Source organism: Musca autumnalis, unplaced genomic scaffold (genome assembly GCF_047663935.1).
Source record: "Musca autumnalis isolate F117 unplaced genomic scaffold, ASM4766393v1 scaffold_1, whole genome shotgun sequence".
Lineage (NCBI taxonomy): Eukaryota > Metazoa > Arthropoda > Insecta > Diptera > Muscidae > Musca > Musca autumnalis.
In genome coordinates, this window is record NW_027411644.1 from 327436349 (window position 1) to 327448818 (window position 12470).

The following is a 12470-nucleotide window of genomic DNA, read 5'->3' on the forward strand; positions in this document are numbered from 1 at the left end:
TCGGGGTTAAGGAACGCATTGCAGGTTAAAAATGGTAACAAATGGTAACCTCAGGTAGGTAAAGGAACACACCTAATATGTCTTTGATGTGTAAAAGTGTATGAGGTAATTTACACGAGGAAACAATGTTTCCTCTAAAACGTGTGTTCCGTTTTGATTCTCATTCATAATTGCATTTTCAGGGTTGCGCTGTTTAACAAGCGTACCTTTTGAACGGTAGACGTACGTTTTTACATAAAGTTACCAAAAATGATTATGTACCTATTGTACCTGAATATTCAAAAAACAATTCTTTGGAAAACTACAAAAACAGGTAAAAAGGAAGGGTTAATAATATAAATAACCATTCATGAACAATTCCGTAAAAAGTATGACACATGAGGGTAAAAAATACCTGTATTACCTGTCGTAAATTGTTAAAAAATGGGTATCAATTCATGAAGTAGTGAAATACCTTACTATAACAATTACAAGAAACATTTTTTTACAACACAAAATAAATAAATTATTATGAAATTATTATTTATTTCTTGCACATATCCATCCAAAAGTGCCTTTTGTACGTTTTTGTACAATCATTTCTACATTTGTTCCCAACACTGACCAATTTTGCGAATGAGAATCAAAACGGAACACACGTTTTAGAGGAAACAAGGAAACATTGTTTCCTCGTGTAAATTACCTCTATTTTAGAGCGTTTTCAGACGATAGGGTTTGACTGCTCAAAAACGTGGTTTCCGTTTTGACTCTCATTCGTAATTTTCACATCTAGTGTTGCGTTTTTAAAGTCATTTTATACAAGCGTACTTTTTGAACAAAAAGAAGTACGGTTTTACATAAATGTAACAAAAAGGTTTATGTGTGTATTGTCACTTCTTACCAAGATCTATTTAACAGGTCACGTAAGTAACACAAATACAACTCTGTTTTTGCCAAAAATTCTTCAATATGTCAAAACGTTTGTTTACGTTTTCATACAATTTATTCACAATAACAAAAAAATTTGACAGATTGAAACCAATCATCTGGTCATTTTACGCCACCTTATTATTTCATCATGTTTCTTACAGCATTTAACACGAAAATGATTATTTGTTTACATTTTTATTCTTACACATTTCGCACACACACATTCTTAATATTATAAAAACCTGTGAGGAAACAGTTATTCACCCTTATTACGGTTGGCGTTGTCGTATCCAAAATTGCAAGCTGACGTGTCGTAACGTCTAATTGGTATTATGTATGTTTTTGAACAAAAAAGCAAAAATTTCAATTTTTAAAGAATTCTTTTGGTAACAAACATAATTAGAATTATTAGTAGATCATTTTTAAACTTTTAATTCAGAAGAAAAACTAACCCTATAGTTTTTACAATCAAAACAATTGTTTGGCGTAGACGTTTTTGTGGTCGTTGGCGTAGTCGTTGTCGTAGGGATATTTTTTGGTACCACGTAACATTTACGACAACGACAATTTTTTTCTCATACAAAATTTAAAAAATATATATTTTTTAATTGTAAAACAATTCGTTTGAAATCATCTTTTGAGCAAGAACTAAGAAATTTACATTGCATCAATCGTTATATGAGTACTCTAACAAATTTTCAATAGAAAGTTTGTCATCTGATAAAGACACAAAATTTATCTTACGCAAATGAATCAAAGTAGAAAAATTTGTATTTATTATAGTTATTTTCCAATATATTTTAACAGTCATTGCCAAAAAATTCTTTTGAAATTAATTTGTTTTTATTTTTATATGCTGTCGTTTACAAAATCGGTCACGACTCTTTCCTCGTATTTCAACGCCATACGTAATACCAATTTGTCGTGTTACGCCATACGTAATACCGATTTGTCGTATCAAAAAGAAATAAATGTTGTATTTAAACCAAGAAATGCGTTCTGGAAATTACAAATGTATTTCTTTCGATTTTTTAAGGACATAAAATGCTATAAAAGACAAAAAATGTCGTTGTATATAATTTTTCATCATATAAAAATGTATCTTACGACTACGCCAACGTCTACGCCTACGACAACGTCTACGTCACTTGAACGTCTACGACTACGCCAACCGTAATAACTAGGCGTTTACACCAGACAGTTTGTCTTCAAATACAACTCTGATTTACTAACACATGCATACATTTGTCGTTTGTCTCTCAGCTGTCCATCAGTTTTTCACAGACAGCCGGGTTGACAAATTTTTGACATTTTTGTGAAAAAGAAGTGAGATGATAATTCAAATGTGCTGAAAACAAAAGAATATGCACAAAACAAAATATGTAAACGGAAAACAAAAAGAAATCGGTGATTTTCATTCATAATTTTACAACTGTTTTCGCAGTTGTCTGGACGCCTACGTCACACAGGCAAGTTGTGGGATTATGACAATCAGTACATGAAGTCAACTGTCCTGTCATTTGTAAACGCAGGGTTAGGGTGATTACTTATACCATGACCAGATTTAGATTAGGCAATTTTCCTTGACGGATTTTTTCGCCCTCTTTTATACAAACAATTCTGTTCGAACATTTTTTTTTTCAAAACATTTAAAATAATCTCAATTACGAAAACTATAAAAGAAATTAATTAAAAAATCATAACATGTTCTTGAAGTAATGGTTGTATAATACAAAATAAATAGAAAATATTTCACGAACGAATTTATCAAAAAAGTACTTTATGTACGTTTTCGTTCACTTACTTCCACATTTTGTTTCAACACTGGCACAGTCTGCGAATGAGAAACAAAACGGACAACGCATTTTTGAGCAGGCAAACCTTGAACGTTTTCACACGATAAGGTTTGCCTGCTCAAAAATGCGTTGTCCGTGTTGGTTCTCATTCGTAAATTGTGTCAGTGTTGAAACAAAATGTGGAAGTAAGTGAACGAAAACGTACATAAAGTACCATACATACAACACTAGCATGTAAGATATTATCTACCTGTTTCATCATATTTTTTACAAATAAAGGTGTTCTTCAAAACATGACTTCTATGTACCTGTTAATAACAAAGGTATTTCCCTATTTCATAAAAATCTTTCTTGAAAAATTTACGCTGGTAACGCAGGTATCATCTTACCTTCAGGTGGTAAGAATTATTACATTATTTTTTACATGGCATGCGCGCATGAGGCAACAATTTTAACAACGCATACATTTTACCCAATTTTATGGGATTCACAAGAATTACTTTTTTAATTTTCAAATACAATACACACATAAACCTTTTTGGTACATTTATGTAAAACCGTACTTCTTTTTGTTCAAAAAGTACGCTTGTATAAAATGACTTAAAAAACGCAACACTAGATGTGGAAATTAAGAATGAGAGTCAAAACGGAAACCACGTTTTTGAGCAGTCAAACCTTATCGTGTGAAAACGTTCTTTGAATTCAAAAGCCATTCACTGAAGAATGATAGCAAACAAGTGTCTTATCTTGTTGTATTTATAGCTTTGTTCCTTTACCTGCCTGAGGTTACCATTTTTAACCTGCAAAGCGTTCCTTTACTTTAACAAGCATACAATTTATATGAGACCACTTCACCACTTTTACCATTTTTTGCCACTGTTACCATTTTTTAAAGTAAAGGAACAGACCATCAGCCCAATCATGAATATACTTGCGGAATGCAGTTCTCGCGGAATAGTTTTTTCTCGAGAGAACATTCCTCCTATCATTAATAATTGGGGAAAAATAATCTTTGAATTTGGCAGCACTGAAGGGTCGTTTTCATACCTTGTGTGCCCTAATTGTTGTGAAAACAAAGAGACAATGTTAAGTGTTTGTGTTTTTAGACAAAATAAACAAATTTAATCAAATAAATAACACTTTTACACATCAAAGAAATTCAGAAGATTTTACTTGTTATGAAAATCATCAAATAAGATTGTAAAATTCCAAGGAAACAGCACGTTGTGGTATCGAACTGCCACTATCATGAATGTATCAAAAACGAGCGTTTTTAATAAAAAATATGGCAAAATTGAAAAATATAAATTTTGAAATAAAAATAATTTGAAATATGCATTTATCCAATGTTTTTCAACAATAACGAAGCGGTGTTTTGTATGCTCAAAATTCTGCCATCCTTCGTTGATCGGTACAAAAAGTTGAGACTCAACTTGAGAGTGACCGAGTTTGCAAACTAATGTTATTTTGTGAAATATGTTAATTTTTTAATAAATTTCCAAACGCGAATTGAAGATTTTAGTATAAAAACCCAAGAAAACTGTTTATTTTGTATGTTTTTACAACATTTTTGGGAAATACCAACTTTTTTTGTAATCTCCCTTCTGTTTTGCAAGGGAGATTTTTTTTGGAGGAAAACACATGTTTGAGAGCGTTCATGATACCTACTTTTTCTCCATCGGAATGTTTTTCCGTGCGCATTTTTTGTTTGTGATAGTAGAGAAGAGGAAAGAGAGAAATTCCGCAGGGAATTTTCATTCATGATTGAGCTGCATATGTCTTTGATGTGTAAAAGTGTATTTTATTTGATTAAATTTGTTTATTTTGTCTAAAAACACAAACACTTAACATTTTCTCTTTGTTTTCACAACAATTAGGGCCACAAGGTATGAAAAAGACCCTTCAGTGCTGCCAAATTCAATGATTATTTTTCTCACATTATTCTTGATAGGAGGAATGTTCTCTCGAGAAAAATCTATTCCGCGAGAGTTGTATTCCGCAAGAATATTCATGATTGGGCTGTACATAAATTCCGAATAAAGTTTACATCCCGTTATTCACGAAATTTTTAATGGAGCGGAGCTGGAGTCCATGTCGAAAGCTGAACTAGTGATGGGAAGGCAACATAAAAAACCTTTTGGGTGATGAAGCAAAATCAGATGCGCTTGGATTAAATTAAGAACGGAGGAAGTAAGCTCAAATGTGATTGAATTTAATGGAAACTTTTTTTTAAATTTATTTATTTATTTACTTTGCAATTGAAGCCAGTTTACAATTCTATGGCCAATTTAAATATAATTACAAAGAATCCACATGAATATCATAGCTACTCGAAAATATAAAAATAAATAAATTAATAAATTTGTGTTTATATAGTAAAGTTCTTTGTGTTCTTGTTTTACACAAAAATAAATGCATTTTATTTACATTTGGGATATTTCGCATTGGCTTGCATTTTTATTGCATCTTTAGACTGATTAAAAATTCAATCCGAAGAATGAATACAAATTCAATCCAAAGCACTGCATCTTAAGTTGTGATTTGGATCGAAAATGGAGTGCATCCTAGCTGCGCGCTCTCTTGTAAAATTCATAAGTGAATTCATAGGAAAAGATGTACTCCAACGGCAATTGTACTGTACACTATTACTGATTAAACTGCATCCACGGATGCAAACTTTTTGCTGGGGAAATAGTATTCGAACACACCTGTTGTTAACACAATCAAAACATATGTTGTTGAAGTGTACTGTACTGTAGCAGCTGGGTAGTACGGAAAAGTAGAGGGAGCAAGTTCTGCATTTTAAGAGATTAAAATTTAATTTCAAAAGGTAATTATTTATTTTATTATTATTGTCTTATTGTTTTTGTTGGTATTCAAATAATTATTATCATTTCTTCAGGCAATTTTTATTTCACACAAAGCGCGTAGTTAGTTTCTTTGCCGGCATGAATCAAAACAACATTTCATCAATGGACATCGACTCTGAAACTGCTAAAAAGCTTTTCGACCATGGCGCTGTACTAGTCATTACCGGCGTTCCCAGGAAAACTGAATTTGGCATAGATTTGTGTTCGTACACTACCGATGAAAATTTCCGCGGTATAAAAATGATACCGCCAGGACCGCATCATGTTTGGTGTGCTGCCACTGGGCCATATGGGGATAGTGCGCCCCGAGTTGGATTTGCACACTATTTTAATGAACAGGAGATATTGGTGAAGGAATGGGATGCAGACAATGAAGAATTAAGAGATCGTAAAGTGGATGAACCAGAATTGGAAATACAACGGATTAGGTCAAACCTAAAGACATTGGATAAATATTTAGCACCATATGATTTTCGTTACTGGAATGATTGGCGAAAACTAACCGACACAGTTAGCAAAAATACCTTAGACAGATGCCAACCTTCCCTTGGTGTAATTCGTACCAACGCAGAGCTCCAGTCATGCCCGGATTCTGAGAGACCTCGTGGTCCCTTAAGCGCGACACGTCCTGCAATGGCGACAAAATTGGTAATGAATGAATCTGATTTACTACCAAATCTGAAGCCGATCGAAGGAACTGCTCCCAGATTTTGTACAGTCCCAAGCAGAGTACCCAAAGAGTGTACACCTGCAGAGATTTCTAAACACTCACTAGATTGTATAGATGCATGCGACATATTGCTGAAAAACTTCCTTCAATCTCAAGAACTTATTGAAGAGATACAGCTCTCTTTTGCCTTTTTTCTGGTCGGTTACTCTATAGAATCTCTGGAATTTTGGCGAAAGGTTTTGTCCCTGCTTTCACATTCAGAAGATTCAGTTACAAAATATAGATTATTGTATATGAAGTATGCCGAAGTACTGGCATTACAATTGCCTCATCTACCAGAGGAACTAATGGAAGCCACGGAACATAATAGTATCTATAAAGATATTCGTTCGTTGCTTGTAAATTTAAACGTATGTGGATTGCACAAAAGTGCTGAACATTTAACGAAAAAACTAAAGAGCAGTATGAATTGGTCATTTGAAGGTCTTTTGGATGAAGATCCCGAAGATATGCCAGTTGTGGTAGAATGTGATTAGTAAGTACGAGTTAGTTTTTTAGAAACATATAGTAGCTTTACATATATTGAAATATTAAAATAAAATAAACAAGATTTGTGTAACTATTTGTCCTTCTTAGCTTCAGCAACGAGACTCGAAGGGTCGTCCCCTGTAACATTGTCCTGGCCGTTGTTTTCTTTGTCGTTAAGTTCTTTTTCAGCATCGGCAAGCTCTTTATCCAAATCCAAGTTATATTTGGCTGCCAGCTCCTCTAAACGTTTCTGATTGTTTTTCAAGTAGCCGGGCAGGAAAAATATTGTTTGGACCATTCTTGAAATAGGTGAAAATACATGTATGTATGTGTGAAAGTGAATGTGTTAATTTCTTATGACGCTTACTTTATCAAGACGTATCCTGAGATGGCCAACAGTAAACAGGTTATTGATGTTTTCAACATCGTCCAGTAATCCACAACTACTTGTTGATGCTTCATTTTGTTGCAACCACAATCGATTTTGAATATTTCTTGAATTACTTTTAAACTCAAATATGAATATGATTGATGTTGATGATAATTTTCAAACCAATTTCCTAAGGTGTACTGCTATAACAATATTTCAAATTACTAAACCTTCTGTTATGTGGTGGTCAATCGGTCGGTTAGTGGTGCGTTTGGATGGGTTGTTGCCATGGGTACGCTAACAATTGAATGATGTGGTGGGAAACACATTCAGATATACACATGTCCTTTCTGTGTTTGTTAATATATACCCATGGGAATACTTACATATACATATGTATTTATATAGAATATATAATTAGGTATGTTACTTTTTTAGGAAATCAATAATGCACATGATAATGTAACAGACAAAATTCACAGATATCAATTATGACAATTTGTAACCGAAATCAATTGTTAGCCTGTGACTAATCAACAAATTAGTACCTTCTGCTAGAAACTTTTGCTGAAGATTTTCTATGTAGAGTGTTAATAATTAATTAATTTGTGACTTTTTCCATTCCAATTACATTAGACAAAAACTATAGCATTCGATAAAAAGTTCGAGTTTATGTATTTATTAAAAACAATATTAATAATTTTGCTGAACACTAGAAATAAACTTAAATATATAACTAAAAGGAAGTACATCATATCTATTGTACAAAATTTCTCAGCGCCGCCACTACACCCATACCGTACATTAGGTTTTGTTCAATTTTTTGCCATGAAGCCTCCTGTACTGCGGACAACTCCTCTAGGGTTTTAATTGCATCGGGGAATTCAATTAAACCTGTACCATGTGCACGTAAAAATACGCTTAGGTATGATTGGGCCAATTCAAAGTTATTGTTAGATTCAAACATGTATTTGAGTGTTTTTAAGAACTGTATCATAGCTTTGACAGTTCCACCTCCGATTGGATGTAATGATTTCACTTCGAAATCAACCATTGAAGGACCCATTTGTTTAAGGAACGTTACAGCTTTTTCATAATCTTCAGACAGGGCTGTTTCCTCTAGAAGTTTTCCAAAAGCTGTAAGATTACTTAGGTTTGTCGTTTTAAAGACTCTTGATTCGGTTTCTTCTTCAGTGTTGGCCTTAGAGATATCAAATTTCATTTCTAACCCCGCCACGGTTGGCAAAAAGAATGGTGCTTGTTTAGGTGCCTTAGGCGGAGCTTTTGGTTTGTTACGCTTCTTAATAATTTCCAAATCCAAAAGATTTTGCCATCTGGACACTGCAACACCTGACATTGTAATCAATTCTCTTGACAGCTGCTCAGGTGTTTCATAATTTAAGTTAACCTCATCACCCAATACTTCATTTTCCTCGTACTCATCGTCAATCTCCATGGATAATTCTTCAACGGCTTCTTCAAGACTCAATTCATCGGCCATATTTGTGGGTAGACCCACAAATGGCGCCACTGCAGTTGGATTAATGGAACGTAAAGAAATTTGGTTGAAGAGCATTTTGTTGGCCCACAGGTATATTCCCAAATTGTTGACATGAGCAGTGGCAAGAAAATCTCCAGTTGGCGACATTGTGAGGGACACACAAGGTCTCTCCACCCGAAAATGATCAATCATATATGAAGAGGGTATATCCCAAACTTTGATGGTGGCATCCATGGAAGCAGAAATAAGCCAACGGCTGTCGGGACTGAATGTAACGTCATTGATCTTTGCTGAATGTCCCTCAAATTTACGTATAATGACTTTGGTATCCATATCCAAGACCAATAAAACAAAATTTTCCAATGCAATGGCTATCATTGCGCTTTCGCGATGGCAACGCATCAGCACAATACCTTCTGTCAGTTTTTTAATGGCAAACGGCTTTTCCACTGAAATCAAATATTTGTTAATATCTGCATAATTTAAACACCGAAATGACGGCTTACATTTATCTTTGAAATGCCAAAACTTCAATAGACCTGTGCTGCAACCAGTCACCACTACCTGACTCAGATTATCGCATGCTATTCCTCTTATGGCTGCTTTATGGGCCGGTTTTCCATAGCTGGCTCTATGAATACCGGATTGTATATTAAATCTTTCTACTTCACCATTGGAATAACCTAAAAATTATTCAAAAATATTAGTTATAAGGGGGGTCTAATTAAACTCACAACTACTTACCTATGATAACAAAATTGCCACAATGGGTCAGGGTAACGCAAGTAGTCTCTGTTTTAAAGTCTTGACGATTTTTATTAGTAAACTGTGCCGGTATTAAACGATGCTCGCCCATACGGTTTTTATGGAAAGACCAAGTGGTTGTTTGTATGGTTCCGCTATGAATTGCCGCAATATTATCCCACTCTTTTTCGCGTGTCAATTCTGTGGTAAATTCTAAAATGGGAGGCATACGATGGCTGTCCTCTTCAAATCGATCTAAAAAGAAAAAGAATGTTTGAATTCACTTAATTGTCGTTCCTCCTGATATCTCTGTTGCTACTTACTCTTCTTTTTGGATGCTTTTCTATTATAGCTAGCTTTGCCGAAACTTTTATTTAGTGTCTCAGATATAGTGCTAAACGATCTCAGAGAACTGTCTTCACCGGACGATAATATAGTTTGACCATTCATACCGTGATAACGTATACATAATGGAGGAGCTGTATGACCCTCACGTATGCGCAACATTCGTGCACCGCCGTCGGTCATATCAAATATCCACAGTTTCATAGCATTATCTGGCGAAGTGGTTAAGATTAAGGGTTCATTGGGTAAGCATATAGCTGTTGTTACTGAGTCCTCGTGAGCCTGCAATTGGCTGGCAATCTAAGAACGTGAATAAACGTAGGTAGTTACAAACATAATTCTCCACTGTCTATTTAAGTTGACTTACCTTCTTCTCTTCTAAATTCCAAAAAGCTACATAACCATTGGTACTGGCTGTGGCCATTATAGGTGGCCCATCTGTTCGAAAAGTTATTTTCGATACAGCACCCCAATCCTGTTTGAATTCCATAAGTATTTCATCATATTTCAAATTCATCACTGTAGTTGTACCGTCTTGGTGACCAACTGCCACTACATCTATTGCCGGTGCCGGTTCAATGCACGTTACTCTGCTATCGTGACCATTGAATGTGTATACCAACCGATTGTCTTTTATATTCCAAATTTGTATTTGACCTTGTTTGGAACCCAATACGATTTTATTCAGATAAGTTGGTGGATGAGCCACAGCAGTAACTAGAAATTCCTCAGCTTTAAAGGGTATTTCCAAGTACACCTCCTCATCCTTAATATCCCACACCTTCAGTACATTGGCCTCGTCTACGGCGATCAGGTGACGATTAAAGGGCAGCAACAAATGAACATTTTTGCTGTGGCCCCTATAAATGTGACGCACATGCTTGCCAGCTCTCCAAGCATATATACATTTGTTACTTGCTGTATAGATGTGCCAGCGATCTGTAGCCATTGCAGTGATTTCATCCGGATGCTGTCCACCTACATGGAGTAGTCGGAAGTGACTTGCCGTATAAACTTGAAAAGATCTTCCAATACATGTTGTAATAAGATTATCTTTGCGCCTCTGAATGTAACGAACAACGGCTGGGATGTGATTGCTAACGTAACCCAGAGCACGATTTCGACGGAAGATAACACTGCTGTCGCGCTGTTTCGCCCTTAGATTTGTTGTCTCTTCTCCTTCATTAAGATTAGTCATTGTAAATAGGATGTTTCTGTGTAATCTTTTGATATTATTGCCTTTGTTTAATTTATTTTAAAAACACGCGGATCAATTTCTGAATTCCAATGTTTTTGTCATGTAGTCAAATGTCAGTTTATGAGTTTTCTCTGTTTTGTCGTGAACACCGCCTGAGAGCAACATGTGCTAACTAGAGCTGACAAATAATCGATGTCACTATCGATACTTAACGATAAAAGTTGATGCTATTTATGTCATGTTCACACGAGCGTTTGAAGTACGTTATTCGCTACTACTTTCTACTACGATAAAAATTTTTCCTTTATGTTATCGAAAAAATAGTAAACATTAGTACATTCTTGCAGTACTGGAACAGACCAATATAGTAATGTTTTATTTGAACCCGCTTCAGTTCTGTTTTCATTTCTTAATTTGGTGGCACATTTTCGTTGGTAACAAATGGTAAAAATGGCAACCTCAGGTAAGTAACCCTGCGTTTACAAATGCCAGTATTGGCAAGACAATAGCAAAAATACAAACCTTTTTCACAAATACATTTATAAATTTTTAAATATGTATAGAGAAAAGTATGAATGTATTGGTGAAAATAGTTTGTAACTTTGCTACTGTCTTGCCAATAATGCCTGTGTGTAAACGCCTAGTAAAGGAACACAACTTGTATGAACTTTGCATACTGAAAGTCCCAATTTAGTCCCAATTTACATTGGGCGAGGTTACTTGCGGCAATTGGCATTTTGTAGGAGAGAGAGGTGAGGCATATGGTAACCCTTTGCCTCTCAGCACCCTCTCTCACCTACAAACTGACAATTGCCGCAAGTAAACTCTCCTAATGTAAATTGGGACTTACATTGGGCGAGTTTACTTGCGGCAATTGTCATTTTGTAGGAGAGAGAGGTGAGGCATATGGTAACCCTTTGCCTCTCAGCACCCTCTCTCACCAACAAACTGACAGTTGCCGCAAGTAAACTCGCCTAATGTAAATTGGGACTAACACAAGGCACATTTATATAAGGTAGATGCATGAATTACCTTAAAGTTCGGGAACGGAAAAATGGAAAATACGTCAAAAAAACTGGAACAAATGTCAAAGTCGGCCTATTTTTTTACACGCTCAAATTTGTCGAGTAAAAAGTTTTTAAAGAGAGTTGTGTACGGGAACGGGTTTTCGGGTAAAATGTGTAAAAGTCGTAAAAATTTTAAAAACTTTTTAGTTCTGGAACAAAGCTATTATGTGTGATACACTACTCATTTAAATTACCTCCACGCGAACTGTTTCAAGCATTGATCCTTTTGAGGTAATTTTCGACCACTTTTTTACACATATTGGGCGGTATCTTAACCATAACATGACGAATGTTGGTTTTTAAGTGCTGAAAAGTTGAAGGTTTATCTGCATATACACGGTATTTCGCGTATTTCGCGTAGCCATAACAAGGCTAATGGTGTAAAATTTGATGATCTTGAATAAAGCCATATTCGCTCGAGTTGTGTGGCATATGTACGGTGACCAACCGTACTCTATTATAGAGTACAGTA

General features: G+C 35.1%; 3 protein-coding genes across 3 annotated transcripts; 1 reads left to right on the forward strand and 2 right to left on the reverse strand.

Moving 5' to 3' along the window:
* Window positions 1-4928: 4928 nt before the first annotated feature.
* On the reverse strand, window positions 4929-7380 carry LOC141390147 (uncharacterized). Its single transcript, XM_073962823.1, has 2 exons — window positions 7141-7380; window positions 4929-7072 (listed from the first exon to the last, which is right to left on the reverse strand). Exons 1-2 carry the CDS (start codon window positions 7233-7235, stop codon window positions 6865-6867), a joined length of 303 nt encoding a protein of 100 aa, XP_073818924.1. The 5' UTR covers window positions 7236-7380; the 3' UTR covers window positions 4929-6864.
* Window positions 5654-6864, forward strand: LOC141390146 (protein AAR2 homolog). The gene has a single exon (XM_073962822.1). It carries the CDS (start codon window positions 5654-5656, stop codon window positions 6779-6781), a length of 1128 nt encoding a protein of 375 aa, XP_073818923.1. The 3' UTR covers window positions 6782-6864.
* A 414-nt stretch (window positions 7381-7794) lies between the features above and the next one.
* LOC141390144 (WD repeat-containing protein 36) lies at window positions 7795-11127 on the reverse strand. Its single transcript, XM_073962819.1, has 5 exons — window positions 10101-11127; window positions 9712-10033; window positions 9389-9643; window positions 9151-9327; window positions 7795-9093 (listed from the first exon to the last, which is right to left on the reverse strand). Exons 1-5 carry the CDS (start codon window positions 10929-10931, stop codon window positions 7901-7903), a joined length of 2778 nt encoding a protein of 925 aa, XP_073818920.1. The 5' UTR covers window positions 10932-11127; the 3' UTR covers window positions 7795-7900.
* Between the last annotated feature and the right edge of the window lie 1343 nt (window positions 11128-12470).

Coding starts and splice junctions, on each gene's coding strand:
- LOC141390146 (XM_073962822.1), top strand. CDS start 5,654: ATGAATCAAAACAACATTTCATCAATGGACATCGACTCTGAAACTGCT.
- LOC141390147 (XM_073962823.1), bottom strand. CDS start 7,235: ATGAAGCATCAACAAGTAGTTGTGGATTACTGGACGATGTTGAAAACA. Junction 7,073..7,140: donor TCAGGATACGTCTTGATAAA/GTAAGCGTCATA, acceptor ACCTATTTCAAG/AATGGTCCAAACAATATTTT.
- LOC141390144 (XM_073962819.1), bottom strand. CDS start 10,931: ATGACTAATCTTAATGAAGGAGAAGAGACAACAAATCTAAGGGCGAAA. Junction 10,034..10,100: donor GGAATTTAGAAGAGAAGAAG/GTAAGTCAACTT, acceptor TCACGTTCTTAG/ATTGCCAGCCAATTGCAGGC. Junction 9,644..9,711: donor AAAAGCATCCAAAAAGAAGA/GTAAGTAGCAAC, acceptor TTTTCTTTTTAG/ATCGATTTGAAGAGGACAGC.